Raw genomic sequence first — 23,381 nt, 5'->3', positions numbered from 1 at the left:
CACTCTCACAGCTTTATTGTATACAGAGGAGGAGGCAGGAGAAGGATGTGACTGGGGTTATGGGAAATGTGGTCTTCATTACAGCAGAAACATCAGCATTAACAATACAGGTGGAAGACTATCCTCAGGTCACTTCAGGTCAGGTTTGCCTGGTAGCCTGTTAAAATAAGATAAACTTTATTGATCCCACAGTGGGGGAAAAGTCACTGCTACAGCAGCTCAAAAAGATAGGGATAAAAAACATATGTGTACAACAACAATAAAATTAAAAATTAAAAAAGGACCCAATACAGACACACACTCATGTCTCTGTTTGACAAGCTGTAATCTAGCCTATTAATAACGTCCTACTAATGAATAAAGACAGAGAGACTAACACACTTTGTTTTCTACTCCTCAGCTGAGTGTGTTGCCAACTTCAGGGTTATCGCCTTCAATTGACTCAGTATTTGGCAGGTGGGACCCAGGAAGTTGGCTCAGGTCTTGAACAGTTGCAACATTTATTTACTGATAAACTGTAGATTACAGTGAACAACTACTGCCACACTTACTGTACAGTTTTACAGCTCAATTTACTTTATCCACCAATCACCAGCACCTGCCTGCTACACACACACAATTTCTCTCTCTCTCTCTCTCACAATGGAACTTCTGCTCATCATGTCTCAACTCTCCAGACCTCTCCCCTTTACTCTGACAAGTCTCCTCCATTATTCACAAGGCCTGCAGCATCTCTGTAAATTATTCAGTCAGCAGAGAGAGAGACAGAGGATAGTGCAGACACTCCACTCCACCACATCACAGCAGCACTAAGGGACCGCTCACATGTTGTGTCTAAAACCACATGGGAAACACCAGCCATGCTGCTTTTCATCATTTGATCCAAGGTGTTTGAGAGTTTTGCGCACACTTGTTGAGCATCTCCACTAAACATTATTTGTGTCTGCAAAAGACACAACATCTGAACAGTCCCAACCTACCAGGAGGACAACTGTACTTCAGCATTAAACAAGCCTACAATCAAACTACTTGGTTCATGCTCTAACAATGGCACTAGAACTATCTGCCAAACATCCACATTCACACATGTAGCAGGACCTTCTCTGAGCCACCCTCACCACAATGTTTGTTTAAGGGAAGTCCTCCTCTTATAGAAGCAGAGCAGCTATTTAAGAATATGAGCCCAGGTCCAGACATGTTATATTTCTGACATGCGACACTGCTGAAGATTATAAGTCACAGTTTTGACATCTTCCACACACCCAAAGGGCAATTGTGGGAGTGAACCTCAGACCAGCGCAAGATGAAATTGCAGGGGGAGCTGATTTCTAAGATTCTGGCAACTAGTAACTGATGTGAGGAGGACTGTTGTGTTAAGCTGTGACACACAGCTGCACCGGAAACCACTATATGATAAAGCTACTGCTACAAACATACTGACTACTGAAATATACTTTGTTCTAACAAGCTAGAGGATTCATTTGTGCTGCAGAAAACCAAATGAAAAGTTGTTTAAAGTTATTAAGAGTAGATTGATGTCTACATTGTTGTCTATATTAATTTAAAACAGAGCCTGGGACTAAATATTAAGCCCTATAGTATATGAGGCCATACTGTTAAATCCACTCCATTCAAGTTTAACTGATGTAACTTTTTTGCCATGTTGGACAAGTTTGCAACTAACTTATATATAGTTGCATATATATATATATATATATATATTCCTGCTCTGACTGGAAAAGCATCTGCTGTCTCTACAGGATAAATATCCTATGTTAGATTCCAAGAAATAGTTCTCAATAATCAAATCACCATTATATGTCTCTCTGTCAGTCCTTCCTGCAGGGAATTCACTCTCATCATCATCATCCTCCTCCTGTGGAAGCATTCCACTAAATTGAGCTGTTTCACCATGTTCCTTATTTCCAGTGAATGAGACCTCATCACTATAGGTATCAAATTAAAGGCCTCCTCCACTCAAAAATCTTGTTGTTCCTTTAGTTGGATGTTGGTGTCATGATGTATGTGCACAGTTTGTTTCACATTTAGAGTCATTTATTCAATCATGGTCCAGTATGCAACTTACACAAGAGTGATGTAGACACTTGAAGACACTTGAAACCCTGAGAATGGACTGGTTCAACTTTTAACATGAACAGTATTTCATAGATTCTGGATTTTTCATTGAGTGAGAAAGACTAGGGATGGGAATCGAGAACCGGTTCCAGTTTAGAACTGGTTCCAAATTGTCCGATCCATCGGAATGGCATGCGTCCAAGCTTATTGATTCCTCTTATCGATGCCGTCTTCGACTTTAAAAACGGCAGCAGTTGCCAGCATGTTTTAATTTAAAGACTTAATAATTAGCTTTGTGAAGAGTGCAGTGAGAGAGCAGTAACAAACAAGAGCAGCTGATAAAAAACACACTGCAGCATTAAACTACTTAAACCAACTCTGAAGTGAAGAAAAGAAATGGGTGCTCAGTGTGTTTCACCTCAGCAACCCTCCACCTGCTCAGTGTGGTGGACAGTGATGACTTTCCAGAATCCAGTTTGGGGACCAATTCTGAGGTCCCTAAACTGGACAATGTCCTCACCCCGGCTGAGCCTTGAGGTTCTGTCCATGAGACAAGGGGCAGCCCTGGCGGAGCCCGACACCCACTGAGAACAGGTCTGACTGACTGCAGAGGATGCGGACACAGCTCTCACAGCAGTCGTATCGGGACCAAAAGGGCTCACAGCAGCGACCCTGGTACCCCATACTTCCGCAACACCTCCCACAGGGTCCCCTGAGTGACACGGTCGTAAGCCTTCTCCAAGTCCACAAAGCACATGTAGACTGGATGAGCGAACTCCCATGCCCCCTCCAGTAATCCTGCAAGGGTGAAGAGCTGGTCCACTGTTCCACGGGACAGGACGCAATCTGCATTGTTCCTCCTGAATCCGAGGTTCGACAATCGGCCGGAGCCTCCTTTCCAGCACCCTGGCATAGGCTTTTCCCGGGAAGCTAATTAGCGTGATCCCCAGGTAGAACACACCCTCCGGTTCCCCCCTTTTTAAAAATGGGGACCACCATCCCGGTCTGCCAGTCCATGGGTACTGTCCCCGACCTCCATGCGACATTGAAGAGGCGTGCCAACCATGACAGCCCCACAATGTCCAGAGCCTTCAGCATCTCAGAGCGAATCTTATCCGCCCCCGGCGCCTTGCCACTGAGGAGCTGCTTAACTTCCCCAGTGACCTCTGCCAGGGATATGAATGAAGATCCCCCCGGATCATCCAGCTCTGCCTCTTCTACAGAGGACATGTTGGCCAGGTTTAGGAGTTCCTCGAGGTGCCTGATGGTTTGCCAGAACTTCTTCGAGGCCGTCCGATAGTCCTTCTCCCTGGTCCCACCAAACTCCTCCCGCAACTGCCCGAGCCGCTGCTACTAAATGTATTATTATTTGTGCTGTTGATGTTCTTTTCATTGCTACCATCTCACCATCTCACCATTCCATTATCAGATACTGTTCGCAGGAGAAGTCATGGATAGGGGAAGATGCATTTTGGGCAGACAAACTTATTAATATTACAGCTGTTATTGTTTATTTCTCTATTTTTATTTCTATACTTTAATTTATCTACTGCTATATATTTATCTATTTCATTTATTTTATTTTTAATTTTTTAGTTATCATTATTATTGCTCATTTTTTGAATCCTAAAAGTTCACATACAAATATACCTGTATAGGAGTACTGTGATAAAGGGGAGTGTAGGTGCTTTTTCAAGGGTGTGAATTCTTCTTCTTTCTTTCTTTTTTTCATTATTTATTTTTTCTCTCCATATCTGGTTTGACGATAAGACTCGATGACATGTATACAAAATTAAGAGCAACATGTATAACCTATTTCATTGTCATTGTAACTGTTTTTTTTTAAAAATAAAAAATCATGTCAGACACAATCATTAGTCCAAGCACAGTATTTTATGTGTTAAAACATGTCTAGAGGGGATGTGTAAGCCTCATTACAGTTGTATCTAGAACTCATATTAAATCACAGAAAGGGTAGAGATATGAGCTTTGAAAGATGCATGTGAAATCATGCATTTCGTTGGATGAAGCCTGTGTTTAGCTGGGTGCTTCCTCCACTTCACAGACTCCTGCCTCCTTTTTCTCTTATAAAGCGTCCTGCCTGGTTAATCCCTGTCTCTGGAAAGGCATGAGGATTATCTCTCAGCAGGACGGCCCAGCTCAGCCTCACTCTAACATCTGGTGGCGGACTCTGATCTGGCCACTCTTGTCGTGGAAGGCAACGAAAGGAGCGAGCGAGAGGAGGTGAATAAGTAGGGAAAGAGGATTAAGGGAGGCGAACGGTGTTGGGTTAACTGTCTTGTTAGGTAAATAAGAAGCATCAGGCGTATAATCCTTTGACAAGCAACACAGAGTGTGATAGTGACTAATGAGTATCACACACCAATCACAGACATTAGCACCCGGCTCACCCACTAATCTACACCACACAGCACGAGCAGCCACGATAAGCTGTCCACTGGAATATTAAGAGTAGTAGAGAACATACTGTCATACAGTGGTCTGTCCTCACATGCGCTCAGCCATGTTGATGAATGCTTGTGTGTGGAAATCTGTTTTTTCACATCCCAGACACTAAAACATGAGTCTATTCGGTTATTAATGTGTCATTTATTGTATTTCTCAATACTGTAGATGAGGTATGAGTATTTATTTTTAGAAACTGAAGTGTGCTTTTCTATCATGTGCATGTGTTTTCTGAAATGTTGAACACACCTTCACTCTTCTGTTATATTAATGTTCCTTATAGCTTTATTCAGACATGGCTGGAGCGTGATGGAATGACAACAAAACAGTGAGTGATAAAGTCATGACCAGGGCTGTCGGTGCTCGATTCCGAAATAAATCGATACCAAGAGTATCGAAACGTCTTCCGTCAAATGATACCTGCAATCGATCCTTTTTGCACCCAGAGTTAGAAAATATGACTTTGTTGCCTCTTAAGTAGTACAGAAAAACACTTGCCACATTTGCCAGAGTATACGTCTATGCACATACACACATGGATTTATAATAGGGCTGGGTATTGTTTAAAATCTGGATGACTGAGAACATTCACAGACAGATTAAAGAGGCAGAGTGTTTACTCTTGTCTTACAGGCTGCATCACAGTATCACATCAAGTCCTGACTCTATTCACTCCTCTTTACTAAAACACAATGCTTCAGAACAGCTTTGCCTTCACAAATGAAAACAAATTTGATTAATTGATAATTAATACTTCTCTTGTAATTATGCATTCCATATATCTCAAAATTGTAATCCCAATTACTCTTCTCTTAATAATCATATCTTTTCTGCCTGAGGTTTCTTCCTGTTAAAAGTTTTTTTCTTGCCACTGTCGCCAAGTGCGGCTCATGTGGGAATGTTGGGTCTCTTTAAATTAAAAAAATACGGTTTAGACCTGCTCTATGTGTAAAGTGCCTTGAGATGACTTTTGTTGTGATTTGGCGCTATACAAATAAAGATTGATTGATTTTCTCTGATGGATTAGTCATGATTCAGTGTGATGCTGCCTGACCCCCAAACCTCCCCCCATTCCCCCTCTGAACCATGGCCTCATGTACTCACCCTCCCCTGTCTCACATGATCCCCATCCTTTATCCACAACATAAAAGGGGCACAATCAAACATCTTTTTCATACACCTGACTCTTCCAGCAAAGCAATCCTATTGGCCCTTGCATCGTCACCATCACAACACCATACAGAGATGTAGCACATGGAACCCACACACTGACCCCTGTGTGGTGACATATGACTCCTTTTCACTCACACTTTGATCATTTCACTCACATTAAACTGTAACACCAAACATCTATGATAATGTAAATCAATGAAATGTTATTTCAGGGAGCGACTATTTATGACAGGTAAAGTCTGTGTGTGTGTGTGTGTGTGTGTGTGAGAACCAGAGCTATCTTATTTTTTACCTATCGTATTTTTAGACATCCACTGTGAGTTTCAGCCTCTGTTCTGTCTGGCAGTAATTATATCCCAAACTTGGCACCTTGTTTCCACAAAGATGTAATTAAGACTAATCAAGTGAGTGTGACACCAATCGTCCTTCACAAGTGTGACTCATCACATTGTTACGCAACTCGTCCTATAGCATTCACCTCTCCTCCCTCGTCTGTCCTCGTCTGTGTCCACACACACACACACACACACACACACACACACACACACACACACACACACACACACACACACACACACACACACACACACACACACACACACACACACACACACACACACACACACACACACACACACACACACACACACACACACACACACACACACAGGGTTGACGGAAACTGCTCATTTACAATGCAAACAGACCGAACACAAAGACAGCAGCAGTAGTACAAGGATTCTGCTAAAACTGCCTTTGACCCTGAAAATGGATCGAGAGAGAGCTTTGAGTTTTTACTCTCAGTGTGAGGTTAAATAAATAAATCATGATGTTGAAAAATGTCTGCTGCAGAGGCCCGAAGCCTTACGGGAGGAGAGTAAAAACAAAGAGCTCCAGATGGAATATTTCACAGTGACCACAATCACTATATAAGGGATTATAGAGAAACACAATAGAGCTTTAGCTGCAGATAAAAAACAGTTCATGCTCTTCAGAAAAGTGCTTCTATTTCCAGACCCTGAAGTTGGATGGAATCACAGTAAGCACTGAGGGGGTTTTGTTAACAGGACACAAGCTGGCTCTACTGACTGTCTATTATTATGTATTAGCTCTTTTACACACATCTGTAGTTTGACTCACTCATACCACACTGACTAAATCTCAGTTTCCTGTTTGTTGCCATTTCCCCAGCCATGTCACTATGCTTCCATACACATCACTACTACAGCACACAATAATACTGTATCTGGTATTTAACCTACATTAAAGTCACAATGCTGGAATCAACACAACTCACTGTGTCTCAGAGGTCCATCCTCCATAAATCCACTTAAAACCAATTCAATTCATGATTGATATGATGACAAAATGTTTATTTCAGTTTGAATGACTTAATAGTATTTGTAATTTCTATGTTAACCACTTTGGTCACAGCTGCTGTTTTTAAATGTACTCTATAAATTCATTTGACTTGACTTAAAAATGCACTCCCCCACTATTTAGACAAACTGTATCTTTGAGTAGAAAGGTCATCAGTTACAGTACAAACAACTAGAGCCCAACTGACAGTGTTGGGAAAGTTCACTTTCTACATGAACTAGTTCAAAGTTCAGTTCACTCATTTTAAAATGAACTAGTTCAGTTCATAGTTCATAATTCAACATTCTGAACTAAGTTCACAGTTCCAAAAATGAACTTTCAACATGTTGCTGCGAGCTCTTATTTTTCAAAATGATTGCCACAGCCCATATAGAACCACAGACAGCAATCATTTGATCAGTTTTAACACTGAAACTATGCTTCAGATTTCTAAATAGTTTTAAGTAATCATATGAAGATGCTGTATTAATGGTGGAGGCAGAGTCTGAGGTAGTGCTGCTCGGTGCTGCTGCCTTCATTTGTTTTTGCCTCCATGCTTCTCATTTTGATGACGCATGCGGCGGTGCGACTCTGTTGCCAGATTGGGTTTTTTTCCGCTACATATTAAGGCTGTTTACGGTGTGTTTTAGCCGGGTTTTCACCTGGAAGGCTCTATGGAAATCTGAAGTTAAACTGTGAGAGAGCGCCGTTCACAATAACGTTCATCAGGCAGAAATACAGTATGTTCAGTTCATGTTCGCCCAAAGTATAAACCAGTTCATGAATGATCGTTCATTGAACGCGTTCAGCCACAACACTGCCGACTGATATATCACTTAGCCATTATTATCAGCCGATATTGACTTAACAGATATATCGGTATCAGCATATCAGTTGTCCGATATGCACCAATATTTTTTTTAAAGTTATATGGGCAGCTTTTTATGTATATTTGATCCTTTTTCTTAATGCAAGTTAAATATGTACATACCTATTTTATCATTTATAATAATTAAATTCCTAGTGAAGTTTAATGTTTCAGTGCAAGAGATTTTAGTTCAACCGTATAATATCTATATATATATTTGAGAGTAAATCATCTATGGCAGAGGGAGCAGCTGGGGTTCAAAGTCTTGCAGTCTCTTGTGTAGTTTGGTCTGTGTGTAAAACAGAGCAGGATACACACTTACAGTACACTGACTTACAGTACATCATAAAGCCAGTTCACATGATGTGTATGTGTGACAGTAAATCACTGTGTATGAAAGCAGTGCATGAGGCACTATTTATAGCCTTTTTGGTTCCTCTCCTGTGTGTGCGTGTCACACACACACACACACACACACACACACACACACACACACACACACACACACACACACACACACACACACACACACACACACACACACACACACACACACACACACACACACACACACACACACACACACACACACACACACACACACAGGAGAAAATGTAACAAAACCAGGGTTCATGTCCACCCTGCTAAATTAAGTGTTTGATAATGAAAGGCAAAACAGCTGTACGAGCTGACATGTGAAGGAATGATACAGTTTCACTCTGAGCCAATCACTAATTGGTGTCACCTTGTTTGGATGTGTAGCAGCTCCATTAAGAAAAAAAGAAAAAGAAAAAAAGAACAAGCTACAACTCCCAAAGGAAAAATTGAAATGGTTTTATTTGTCTCAGCCAGTACTGAATGCTTTAAATAATCTGCTTTTAGACACACTGTTGACTGGCCTTCATTAAACATCTACACATTTGAAGCCTGGACTGACACAAAATGTATCCCTCCGTTGTTCAGAATATGAATCATATGAACTTTGGTGATCCTCTGACTTCTATCACCATCATCAGGTCAAAATCTCTACTAATTAGCTAACATGTATTAACATGCACTTAACATGGTTCATCCTCAGTAGAAACATGACATTGTTAATAAGCATGTGTTGCTAAATTAGAGGACAGATGACCCCCCTACATTTTACAACTACCCTACACTTCAGTATTCTGGTATTAAATGTGCATTGTGACCTCACAGGACCGCTGCATGGCTGTAGACCAGTAGTTCCCAATCTTGGTACTGGGACCTCAAGATGAAATGGACTAGTAACAAAATGACTGGGGCCTTAAGACCTGATATTTTCTCTATTCGTTGCTTCGTCTCTACTGTAGTTTTACATTTTCAGGCCTCTATAATAAGTGACACCAGTTAAATAATCACTCTTGGATTAAAATGCTCACAATTTACAGATTAGGGATCACAAGGGTGACAAGTTAAAAAGGTTGTGAACCGCTGGTGTAGACCTGGTCCACATGTACTACAAACCAAGAAGACATCCAGTGATCCATGAGGAGATGGATATTTGTCCAACCTCAACACTCCAGTTAAGCTTGTCAGACAGGCCCTCAGAAGTCTGTATTATCTTGCTGCTACATATCTGTACACAGTCTACAGAGTTCAACATATCAGGGTTCATTTGATAAGAAGTCAGAACAGAAGAAAAACAACTCCCACAAGAAAGCAGCTTCAACATGATTAGACTCAAAACTTCTATTCCATCATTACTTCATTACACTCAAGTTGAGTCTTATATTTAAGTGCACTCACTATATCATTTCAAATCTTCATTTTCACATACAGCATGTCATTAATTTAGTAATGTGGCGATAACAACATTTTATGTTATGTCATGTATATATTTTCTCGTCAAGCAGAATACATACGTGAGTGTGTGTATGTGGGTCAATGATGAGGTTTTTTGTGTCCATGTGGTTTAGTCAAATTAAGAAGGGTTCAAATGTGAAAATAAACGTATGAATAACTTGCACACGTTCTTTTTTTGTGGACCCAGCATCAAATTTCTGCTTTCAATCAATCCATCCATTCATCCATCCATTAATATTTATCATTCTTTTGTGGTTACACCATTTGACATTTTCAGGTGCATTCAGTCTTACTTTAAAATTATGCAAATGTCATTTCAAATGATATTAAACCAACAAAAATACTAAATGTACATTTTAACAAACCTGATGCTGCTTTTAAAACTAGTCATCAAAACTACTATCATCTTGATAACCCTTATTTATTATTGACAAATAAGGGATGTCGGTGTGTGTCGGTGTGTGTGTGTGTGTGTGTGTGTGTGTGTGTGTGTGTGTGTGTGTGTGTGTGTGTGTGTGTGTGTGTGTGTGTGTGTGTGTGTGTGTGTGTGTGTGTGTGTGTGTGTGATACACTAAATCACTGAGGGGAAACAAGCAAAATGAGAGGCTGCCAGCTGAATGTTTTCTACACTGCTCTTTGTTAATGAGACAGAAAGAGAGCAGATAAAACTCATTCTTTACTGTCACAGTTCAATGAATCTGTGTGTATTTTGCCTTACTGAGTCAGTCATACCTGCCCACATAACCTGACCTTCACTTCACTTACATTTACACACAGACACTGAGGAGTCACAATGCAGCACAAGGAGACAGGATTATACCTCACACCTAGAATCATTATATCCCTGTATGACTGTGTGTCTCATTAAAAATATCTGATGAGTATAGTGGACTCACTAACACACAACAAGGCGTGTACACATGTTGAAGGAAACTGTTGACTCTACAAAAAGCATTCTCATCAACTTCCCCCTCCTGCATGAGCCCTCAGACTCATGAAGCTCATTCCTCTTCCTCCATAAGAGAATCCCAGAGGGAAAGGGTCAGGAAGTGGCCTATTTGTTCCAAAGCAGATTCCACAAATACCAGAGTGAGACCTAAAGGGAGAGGCCTGCTTCCCGTTGTTTCTAGTCAGCCTGTTAAGACAAGTGAAGATGGCTTCTTGTTACTTTAACCTCGACTCGCTCGCTCTCACGCTCCGGCCTCCCCTCTGGATGTGGATTCCTGCTGCAGCTTCCACATAGTTAAAGACAGAAATCTTCACCTCCAGAACATTTACGAGCTAAGATGTTTTCTCATGTATATGACTCTAATAAACAGCCTTGTTATGAGCATGGCTGGCACAATATCTGAGAGCATCATATAAAGCTTTACCACACATTTCAGCTTCCAACTACACAACATACTGAGCTATAATTCAGAACATGTGTTTATCATCAGAGGCACTACACAACTACTCATCTACACATTGTGTCTTGTGAATGAACACTTGTTTGGAGGGAATTCTGTGTGAAACTTGGTCTTTTTTAGAAGTTGAGACTGGAGAGGAAATGTGAGGAAAAAGGTCTATATGCCACAATGGAAGTCATCCACATTCAAAGCCAGGATGTTATTACTTGTACAGTCTGACCGATATATCAGTCTGCCGATACTGCCTGTCGCACATATATATCACTAACAGCATATATGTCCCATATGTGCTGATATTTTAACGTTATAAAGGTGGCATTTTATGTATATGTCCTTTTTCTTATTCATAATTATTAAATTCCCAGTGAAGTTTACTGTTTACTTTATATCTCTCTCTATATATATCTAGAGAGAGAGAGAGAGAGAGAGAGAGAGACATAGAGAGATATAATCATGTGTCAGTCACATCTGTCCAGATGTTCTAGTGTATCCAGTAAATGTTTACGTTTCAACAAGAGGTGCACCATCCCTTCATAGTTCAAACTTGTACATGTTTGCACAGTAAGGAGATCATTAGTATTTCCTCCTATAATAAGCATAATAATCACTTGTATGGCAACAAAAAAAGTGTGGATAGAGCACAACACATACAGTAGAAAACAAGACTTATGTCCATAAGTCTGTTGGCCCGGTGCATGCTGGGAAGCGTTCCCACCTGTCTGCTGCTGGAACACTGCAGTATCTTTTAACAAGCAGCTCTACATCAATTCTACAGGATTGTGGAGGGATGTGGTTCACCATATACTGTATACTGACCACAATAACTGTGCCTGTACATGCACAGCACAATTATTTAACATTGTTCACTGTGCAAAGTTGTCATTGATAAAAAAAAACATGCTCTTTGTTTACAGATAGTTCCTACACACACACACACACACACACGCACACACACACACACACCTAGAGCTTCTGATAAATGAGGCAGCTGCTGAGATTTGCCAGAACATAACTGAACAATGACACAGTTCAAGTTTCCACAGCTTTTATCACTGAATGGTAGTGAAGTCTGAACAGTGTAATGTATATGGATGTGTGAGGAAACTGTGAGCACAGGAAGCAGAGAAGTTAAGAGAGGCTTTTGAATAAAAGTGGAAGTCGCTTAAGTCACAATTACTTCCTGAATGGGTCGAAATAACAAGACATGTGCCAAAGTTAACAGGCACCACTGTGGGTACACCATGGTGGACGGCACACAGGGGGAATGAAGTCAGTCAGTCAGTCAGTGATGGAGTGAACAATCACAGGGATAATATAGAGATGTGCTCAATAGTGTCCAGTGCTACTACTCCTGGATTACTGGAGGCACCGTAACAGCATTAGATTAAAAGCAGAATGAATATCTATATGTGGGTCAATCAATTACACTTCTGCTGCTACAGGAACAGCTGCAAGTGCTGACATTTTGATTAAGAATTGTTTATAGTCTATTCATTCTATTTTTAGTCTATTTGTTTTGATGTTGTAACATTTTATTCTACCTTATTTTATTATATTATCATTTTAAACTTTTCATCTTATTGATTTTATTCATGTTTCTTTGTCTTTTAATCTTACTTTAAGCTAGTTTTAGTCAAGCTTTTATTAAACATTATCTCTTGTTATCGTTGTATATTCTCATGCCACTGATGATAAAACACGTTCTATATTATTCCTCTCTATTCTATGTTGTTCTTGCTCTACACTTGTTCTATGTTATTATCAGCTTGTCAATCAACTGTGAAGCACTTGGAACTACATTAACCTGTATGGAAGCTGCTATATAAAGTTTGATTGATAGATACAGTATTTTAATTATAAAACTCATAACATCAGGGAGCCAGTGCCCACAAACCACCTTGAGGAGACGCTCTGCTGTCCGGTTTTATAGGCCTGCATTAAATATTCAAATTAATCAACCTGCCTCTACACAGAGCTGATGCCAAAGCAGCCGGAAATACCAGAGACTGCTGCCAGAGACTGGAGGAGAGCAATGTGGAGCAAGTATGAGACTGAAACCAGGATGAGCTGAGAGGCAAGAAAACACACACACACACACAATATGTAGGATAGAAACATAAGCACTGGCGTTAGGTGTACACAGAGGCACATGCAGAGCAGGACAGCTGGTCCCAGTCAGCTGGTACAGGACTGAATGCTGTACATCAGGTTTTACTGGAGCTACTCACTGACCTGGATCATCCCTCAGTTATGAGAGTGCTTTGTGACATTCGGGTTGGCTGTCCCGTCCAATGTGTGTCTGTTTTACTTGAAGGTTGGGGCAGTAAACATCTCATCCTTTACGAAGACATTCCAGTGGTTATTTTAGAATATCCTGCCCATACTGGCCACAGCTAAAAGAATAGGTACATCCTGTCTGTCTGCTTCCAAATCTTGATTAAATCTTAATGTGCTCATGTTTATGTGGAAGATTCCTGGCAGCAGGTTTAAGACTGCGTATTGAGCTGCTGTTTTAAACCCTGGAGCAGACACACACAAGTACAATCCCTGTCTTGACTATTCCAACCTCCATTACTTGCTTCTATGGCTTCTTCACACGTGTATCACAAAGCATGATTAGGAAGTTATCCTGCTGTCTTTGGGCTTAATTCAGGCTTTCTGGAATCACAACCCTGCCTCACTGTTAACTGATAACCTATGGTGCAAAGTTAACATGATCCAGAGCAGGTTCATTATCATTTTTACCAAAACATTTAAACATGCTGTATCAGAGGGCTTACAGTTCACCATATTAACAGAGTAATAGAACATATATTCATTCTCTATTAACCTGCCCATGAAAGAATGAAAGATGCACATTATAATTTCATATTGAAGAAACTGTAACAAAAGAATATTTTAAAATTTAGTTTTAAAAGGGTCTGAAAAAATAATTTTGCTAAAAACTGACTGATCAATTAATCTACTCATTTTTTTTAAATTCTATAGACTAATGAATTAGTTATAGCTGTGAATTAATTGCACTCTTATTCCATCAACTCATCATAAGGAGAAGTGACTTTGATATTAACCCTCACATACTGTTCATATTCTGACTCATAATTAGTCTCTACACCAATTCACATTCATAAATTCCCCTTCAGTTATTAATAAATATTGAATATAACTTATGGAAAAATAAGACATTCACAATCACTATTTATGATCCAGGAGAACATTTTATAGAATATGATGAAAAACACATTGTTTGAATGCTGATTTGAATTTGAATGCTCAAATTTGTACATTTGCATATATAAAAATGTGTGTCAGCTACACCATGTTGTTTATATGCTGTGGGTCACATCAGGAAAAGTCTGGCTAAATGAAATATGAAAAAGGTTTTTGAACCCTGAACAGTATGTGAGGGTTAAGTCTAGTGAGATGATACATATAAAAGCATTTCAGTCAGATATATTTTTCCAACAAGCATTTGGATTTAGTCTTCTTGGTTACACTTTTAGACTATCTAGCAGTGTCCCTCCTCTCAGCACACACATGTTCATAACTTCTGTCTGTGCTCATTGAATATCAACCAGTTTGGAGCCAATCGTGGTCCAGTATGCGACTTGGAACCAGAAGCCTGCAGTGAACAAACGGAGAATGGACTTTATAGTGACATAGGAGCAGTTTAACTTCTGAAATGAATGTTTATGAATATATTCAATGAAGCCAGGTCAACCAGAGATGCTTCACACTGAATGCTCCTGTCTACTATGTCAGAGCTTGGCTTGTATGTCAATCAAAATAAACTCAACTAACATAAATGACTATCAAATGGCATGCTGAAATAGTTTTCCTGTATACATTAGGTTTGTGTGACGTAGTGTAATTAGTGTTATAGACAGATGTAGCAGCTGCCGTTGGGACTGGGAGTGATGCGACCTGGCATGATGAAGCAGGGTCTCTTTGTCAAGACTGAAAGATGGCCCTGCTGCTGACTCGCCTTTATTCAAAGCAGCAGTCAAGCTGGTGAGATCCATTAAAGTGGACAAAGAGAAACAGACAGGCCTGCTGTTTAACACACACACACAAATCAACTGCACATATCGGCTCATGAAGTTAAAGGAGGGGAAATCTGTGTGTGTGTGTGTGTGTGTGTGTGTGTGTGTATGTATGTATGTGTGTGTGTGTGTGTGTTTGATTTAACACTTAAACAAAGCTCCCTCCAGTGTGCACTTCCTGTTTGCTCCATGAAAATCATTAGAGCAGCTTGTCACATGACACAAAGTAAGTCTCTTGTCCAGTCAGAGGCAGAGTGGGATTTTTCCAACTAACACAGCTCTTACAGTAACACACTCCTTCTGTCTCCTGATAGGAAGAGGAAGACAGCTCACTGCCTCCAAGAGCAGATGAATTCAATTGTGGTGAGGGGGTGGAGAATTCGGGGGTGGGTGGGGATGGGGGGAAATCAGAATCCCTTTCATTCTAACTCTGTCACAAGGACCCTTGAACCAAAGCCAATAAAGGCAAACAAACAAAGCCCTCTGACGCTGCCAAGCTGTCTCTGCTGGAGGACACTCAGCTACTGTTAATGCAGGAGATCACACTACACATTAGACACACTATACATTACTATCAGTCTGCAGCTATCACTGCTCTCCAATCATCATTCAAGTGTTTAGTCTACAAAATGAAATATGGCAGTTTGACAGAACCTGCAGTGACGAATGAAAATGACACGAAACTGAGAAAAACAGCTGTCTTTGGGCTTAATTCAGGCTTTCTGGAATCACAACCCTGCCTCACTGTTAACTGATAACCTATGGTGCGAAGTTAACATGATCCAGAGCAGGTTCATTATCATTTTTACCAAAACATTTAAACATGCTGTATCAGAGGGCTTACAGTTTACCATATTAACAGAGTAATAGAACATATATTCATTCTCAATTAACCTGCCCATGAAAGAATGAAAGATGCACATTATAATTTCATATTGAAGAAACTGTAACAAAAGAATATTTGAAATTTTAGTTTAAAAAGGGTCTGAAAAAATAATTTAGCTAAAAACTGACTGATCAATTAATCTACTAATTTTTTTAAATTCTATAGACTAATGAATTAGTTTTTAGCTGTGTATTACCACAATCAAAGTGGAAGTAGAGTGGATGCGATAAGAAGGACACTGTAAATAAAAGCAGTAATTATGTAAATATGGTGGGGTGGGTTGAGTTTGCATTAACAGGGGAACAGGATATGAGAAATAAAAGGTGCGTCTCTCTGTGGATGAGGTGCTGCTCTCTATAGGCTGAAACTGAGCCACACCTTCATCCCTGATGTCACTGCATTTGTTTTTCACAGCTGATGGTAAATGATGGTGACATGAATGACTTAGGTGTGGCCAGATGTGTGACATTTAACACAGGACCCATGAGTCTTTAATGAACTGTGATGAGGAACAATTCAACCAGTAGTGGAAGATGGTGTTAATATCTGCATGTACATGTAAGCAGCTCTTCTGAGACTGATTATGTAACAGGCACATACTGCAGGATAGGTATCACAGGCATTCAGAACAAAGAATTCAGCCTCAAACAATGTCCTGAGATCCAAAAACCACAAAAACAAAGATGTTCTATACTTAGGTCACATGGTGACAACTAATTTAAACTCTAGTAATCACTCATCAAAGTCATGAGATACAGCTCAAAGTTGAAGAAAAAAGTCAAACTTCCACACTGTATTCACACAAGAGTTTATACACTGAGCCCTGAGTCTGGTTTACTAAGTTATCCCTTACATACTGTTCATATTCTACACCCTCACAGGAATCCCCCTCATAAAAAGTGTCTATACCAAATGTTGAACCACAGATGTGTTTAGAAAGCATCAATAGTGGATCTGACTGATCAATAAATGTGATTAAACCTTGATTAATGTTTCAGAGAGCAGAGAGAGTGTATTTTTTAGCTTTTACACCACTAAACATCTCCTATCACACAATATCATGTCCTATTTTACCTCAGACATGAAAATATAACATAGCAAAAAAATGAACTATTCATTTAACTAAAACACGTCAATAGATACGGGTCAAATTTGACCCAGAACAGCCTCAATGGACACAAATTATAACATTTTTGCGCATTTTGGGCCACTTTAGGCAAAGTCATCAAATGTCTGGGTAAAAGACATTTGAGGTGTTTTTACAGCTGTTAAATGTCAAAATGGGTCAAATTTGACCTGAACACTATGTAAGGGTTAACCATAACACACACACACACAGTATTATGTCAAAAGTTTCTAGGGCAGATTAGTACTATGAACTTGTTGCATAATATTCCAAAGATAGAAAGCTTTTCAGTCTCAGAAAATATGTTCCGGTAATTCAAAGCAGTAGTACTACTATTCATCACTATTCATTCCTGTTCATTACTGTTCATCACTGACAGAGCATATGGAACAATAGAATGTGGACTCATAATGATGCACAAAGAGGCTCCAAAATCCTCCTCTTCAAATCAATACAGACATAAATAAAGTTAGTGGGGGACTTTGTCATCCCAATCAGATGCTGAAATATGAGACACAAGGTAGTTATAATACAGAGACAAACACATACATGGAGAGACTGGTGCTTTTGTTGCAGTGAATCTGCCTGTCAGAAAAGAGTTTGTAAGACTGGCCATGTGAAAAAATGAAAGATTTCAGATTAGAAAACAATCAAGACATGAACACAGAGCTCCTCCACCCAGAGAGAGAGCTACAGTGATATTTAAGTGTTAGTATGTAGAAAGCTACTTACAGATCTGGCCTCCCTGCGAAGACCCTCAGTGTTCCTCAGCCAGCAGCGGCTCAGCTCACTCAGCTCCAGGATGGGCTGCACCTTCAGCCGCACCGTGTCTCCAGACTGCCGGATCATCTCCACTATCTCGTCCCGACTCTTGTTCTCCACGTTGCGCCCGTTTATCTCCACCAGCCTGTCGCCAGGCACCAACCCCAGAGCCAGGTCCTTGGTGCCGGCACCGGGCTCCGCAAAGTGGACCACGCGCCTGTACACTCCTCCGTCAGGGCTGCGGTCCAGCATAGTGGTGCGTCGCAAAGAAAATCCAAAGTCGCCGGTGTTGCGGCGTTGCAGCTCCAGCTCACGAGTTTCCGGAGCGCTCGGTTCGACGACGGCCGGGAGCTGCAGCTGTGCAGGGAAGGTCTTGTCCACCACTTCGGGGATGCAGACTTTTTTGGTGGTGTCGTCTGGAGCTCCAGACTGCTGCTTGAGGCTGTGCTTGCGGAGCATGCTGAACACTTTGCTCTCCACCTGCGGGGACGGAGCAGCAGAGTTCTGGCCTGAAGGTGTGGAGCCCTCTGAGGGGCTCTCCTCTTTGCTCCTCTGGGAAAAGGAGAAGCGCTTCATCATCTGACCCACAGTCTGCGAGGAGTTCTGCTTGGCCAGCGTACCAAAGTGAGCCACGCGATCTCTGACTGAGCCGCGGTGTCCGTCCTGTCCTCCTCCACCCTCACCCTTCAGGTCATCAGTGGAACTGGCAGCACTCAGCTGCTCATCCAGAACCATGCTGCTCCTGTTGCTCAAGCCATCCGACTCAATGTCAGTGAGGGTGAGCTCAGAGCTGCTGGCCACTTTGATGGGAATGGGGTTAGAGATCTCCAGTTTGTTCTTGGACTCACGCTTGGCCTCCCTCTTCAGGTTAAAGAAACCGCGCCGCATGCTCATCTCCTCCAAGCTGCGCAGCTCTGCTGCAGACATCCTCTCCTTTTTATCTTTTTTCTCCTTCCTACTCCCTTCCCTCTCCTTATCCTTTTTCATCAGATTGAACATGGTGAATTACCCACTGTGTTTCCCTCCAATGTGGCTCTGTTGTCCCTACAGAGTTAGAGGTCCAGTTCACGAGTCAGCAGCTTTTGTAGTGACCAACAGGGACAGATCCCCTGGAGAAAAAACACACAAAAAACAACACCATGAAAAACATGAAATCTTGATAAATACATTACAGTGATTTTTATGTATGGAAACACTGACAAATGATATTTCATATCACAATACTGACCATTTTTTATATGATATGGTAAATATTGGATTCATTGATTATGTTTTTTACTCTGCTAGGTTGAGAAAATTGTTTGCCTTTGACCTTTAAATCCCTCATTTATTTTATTTTTATCATCGTTATTATTATTATTATTATTATTATTATTATTATTAAAAACAGGAAAAGACAACATGAAGATAATACAATAGCACAAAGAATCAGTCCAAATTGATGTATTGATCAATAGGAAAATCAATCAATCACTCAATTATTTTGATAATTGTTTTTATGTTCTCTTTAAGGAAAATGCAAAATGTCAATGTGGTGACAGCTTTTCAAATGTGAACACACTATATGGGTTACAGAATAGAGAGAATATTGTGATGAGATCTGATCTGTGCTGAAAAACTGTGAAATATTTAAGTAGTATTACGAGAATATGCATGTGGCATTCTTAGTAATAGTGAGGATGTATTGTTTTACTATCATGTAATGCAGTATTTGATAGTCACACAGGCTAAATGAAAGTACAGACAAATAACTGATGTCATAATAATAGTGAATATACTACAAAATCACAGTTTTTAATTAAATATTCAAAAAACAGCATGTAGCTGTATAACTCCTTATACTCCTGTTCTTTATAATCAATGCATTATACAGGAATAATCAAATATGATATGCATTATTTCTCATTAACACACAGCTGTAAGTGGCTGATGGACAGTTTATTTTAGGCAGAATAGCTGACAACTGTTATTAATTCAGGTAATAAATTCAGTTATAAATAACATTACATTAACACCATGTAACCTTCAAAGCCTAACATGGTGATGGTCAGAAGTGCATGCTGGAAGTCTAGTTCACATGAAGCATCCTGATTGAGCCTCCTTCAAATATAAATTAATATAAATTGTTTATTAATCTGTATATTTAGTGAACTGATCCCTTTGATCACACTCATTGACATCAGTTTTTTACATCAAATGTTTTTTTGTGATGCCCAAGAGATTCAATACAATTTGATATTAATTTAACAATTAATCACAAATATGATTGACAGATTGATCAAAAACACAGTTATATAGCATTATATGAATAGTGTATTCATGTATTCCATAATTCTAGGTTAAGATTACGCAATAACTCCTGTAGAAGTTGACATATTAAGGGCCATATTAATGTGCAATAGTCCGATTTTATAAATAGAAAGCCACTATTATTTTCACACTTCAAACAGCATCAGATGCTTATAAATTAGATGGAGCAACAACAACATGCATGGCATTAGGCACGCATCCAAATGTTTTTCCCCAATGCTCAGGACTGCTGTAACTGTCCACATGTGGAAATGGCCTTGTAAAAACACAGACCTCCATCACTGAAGACCTCCAACACTTTCTCAGTGCACAGAGGCTCGTTGGAGGAGCTTGGCAGGACCAAAACACATTCCTGGCTCCATTTTTAACTGTGTCTCTCCAAACCCCTCAGAAATCAGGGTGAGATTGTTCCTGCCACAAACTGACACAAGCAGCCAGGCAGACACTCATCCGTCAACCTGGTTCTCATTAGCTGCTGAGTGACACACACACACACACACACACATACACACACACACACACACACACACACACACACACAGAGGACTCCTCTCTCAACAAGCAGCACAGCCTGGAACCCTAAAAACAAACAGCCTCCCGCTATAAGTATGGAATAGGTAATGGAGCATGGATCTGTCCCATAACTTCTGTGCTCTTCTGTTGCGTTCAATGTCACTGATAAATCAGTGGTTTTACAGGAATAAAGCTCTGCAGCGGATATTTAACTAAATACAAGTTTCCTGAATGGATTTTCTAGTTCTATACTCCCATTTTTAACAAACACTATAACCAAGGCCACAGTGAACGGACAGCTGTGCATCAACATCACCTTCTCAGTGTAACACGCAGGTCTGACATTAAAACCAGTGGCTGCTGTTAAAGCTACTTACGGAGCAGCTGGGTTTAAAACGATCCCAACACCTGTGTACTCTCACGTAAACAAAGGGACATTAAACAGCAGCCAGTCCGCATTCAGGCTTCAAGTCAAAGGGACAAAAAGCATGACAGGGCTAAATAGGTGTAGCTTTTTGGCTAATAGCTAGCTGAGCTACTGTTTGGTAGGTGCGGGTAGCGTTACCTAACAACAAATATTTGTCTTTTCATTTCACCACGAATGAAAACGCTCAAAAAACAGCACACGCCAAAACTATTTCATTATTATTTTTGTTCAACTTTTCAGTGAGCAGTCCAGCTAGCTAGCTAGCCTAATTGGTTTAAGTCACAGCCTTAGTTCTTTGCCCTCATTTTTTGGTGAAGCAAAATCCTGAAACAAGACAGTGTGAAAATGATCCAGTCAGCCTGACCGCCGCTGTGCCCGAACAAACTGTGTGTGTCCCCTCACTCTAAGCACACATGTTTATTATAGGAAGACATACTCACTGTTCTCCAGTACAGCACACGGAGCACCGCTGGTGTCTTGTTACTGGGTGCAGCTCGGCTCGCAGGAACAGCAGCCGCAGACTGGCTTTTAGCTGGCTGCTCCCAGTCCAGCTCTGGAGGTAAAGCCCAGCAGCTACTGGCGGCCAGCCGGCGCCTCCTGCTGCTCATACAGAGGAACTACAACCTGTGAGAGGATCTGTGAGGTTATGGTCAAAAGTGAACACAAGTTTACATTGTAAAACTTCATCATCCTAGTCAAACTTATTAAATTTCATCATATATTTTGATGTTAATTTCTATTTCATTGTAGATTTTTATACAAAAAAATTTCATAACAGCATATTTCTTATAGGCATTTTGTTTTATGATGTGTTTTGTCATAATGTCGTTTTTTATTTAATGATGTCACTTTGTGTTGTCTGTGTTGTCAGTAATCCCCCTTCTTCACATTTCAGCCAATCACACACCTCCTTTAGCCTACCAATTAAATCAAATAATCTACAATAAACCTGCTGAACATAATAATGGTTAATATGGTTCATTGATATATTTTACTGTATTTATTCAAATGATAAATTATTTGTATTATTATTAATACTATTACTACTACTAATAATAATAATAATAATAACTTTATTTTTATAGCACCTCTCATACAAGAAATGCCATTCAAAGTGCTTTACAACAAAAATCATTTTATAACATCTTATTTATTTATTATTTGCCATTTAGGTGGTTTGTTGTCTGCTATGTAGGGGGTGTCTTTTGGCACATTTCTATCAACATTATCACACAGACAATAATCACATAGTCACAGTCAGAAATCAAAAAGTTCCATGCAGATGGACATGATTAAGCAGCACTGGTTAGAAAACACTAAAAGTCAAATGGAATAAATTTCCTAATGAATTTTCACCAATCAAACATGGCATAGTTATTACAGCAGGTTTAAAATCTATAAATTCAGTTAAGTATTCACTTTCATCCACAGTCCCTTCTCACTTACCTCGTATCCAACCTCCCCTCACATCAATGTTCTCTTAAGATACGTAATCCAAATAGTCCATAACACACACAAACACACACACACACACACACACACACACACACACACACAGCCTGCAGTCCCTTTGCAGCCCATCACCTTTCTCCCAGTCAGTTCTACTGTTGACTAATCATGTTAGCTGTTCTTGTCCTTTAGGTGTTCTCTTCAGTCCCAGCCATTCCACACCTGAGCACTCACTCCACTTTGTGATTTTGTCTAAATTCACCATATAGTACAGTGAATGTATATGTTTAAATAAGTTGCACCTGTGCCTCCATTTTACAGGTAGTGGAGCATGATAAGATAGTACTGGTACCGCCACAGATTTGTTGTCAGTTGGTTTTACTGTACACTTCCACTCTAGACTAACTGGTGAACTTAGCTCTTAATATGAAACAGAACTGTTGAGGTAAACATGAGGTGGAGTGGACACAATCAATCCAAACCAAGTAGAAAATCTGTCCTACCTCAAAACAGAAGATACTATTTTATTTTAACGATAAGATATTATATCAAATATCTTCTTCTGAACTAAGGAAATGCCTGTCAACGTTGCCATTTGCTTGCAGTAAAAATGGTAAGTAGTAATATGTATATTTTTGTTTGGCTCCATTTCAACTCACTATAAACAGATTCAGGATTATTTTTGTC

General features: G+C 40.1%; 1 protein-coding gene across 4 annotated transcripts in view; it reads right to left on the bottom strand.

The window, feature by feature from the left end:
- The window catches only part of LOC133980129 (unconventional myosin-XVIIIa-like), a 148,322-nt gene extending 126,547 nt beyond the window's left edge, over positions 1 to 21,775 (bottom strand). For all 4 annotated transcript variants that reach the window (XM_062418715.1, XM_062418716.1, XM_062418717.1 and 1 more), the window contains exons 1-2: positions 21,686 to 21,775; positions 17,966 to 19,104 (exon numbers count right to left, since the gene is read on the bottom strand). In XM_062418715.1, coding sequence (XP_062274699.1) covers positions 17,966 to 18,994 — 1,029 coding nt within the window. In that variant the 5' untranslated portion in view covers positions 18,995 to 19,104; positions 21,686 to 21,775. The remainder of the gene's footprint in view (positions 1 to 17,965; positions 19,105 to 21,685) is intronic.
- Between the last annotated feature and the right edge of the window lie 1,606 nt (positions 21,776 to 23,381).

Source organism: Scomber scombrus, chromosome 5 (genome assembly GCF_963691925.1).
Source record: "Scomber scombrus chromosome 5, fScoSco1.1, whole genome shotgun sequence".
NCBI lineage: Eukaryota > Metazoa > Chordata > Actinopteri > Scombriformes > Scombridae > Scomber > Scomber scombrus.
Note: the sequence above shows the minus strand (reverse complement) of the source record. Positions and strands in the feature narration are given on the sequence as shown.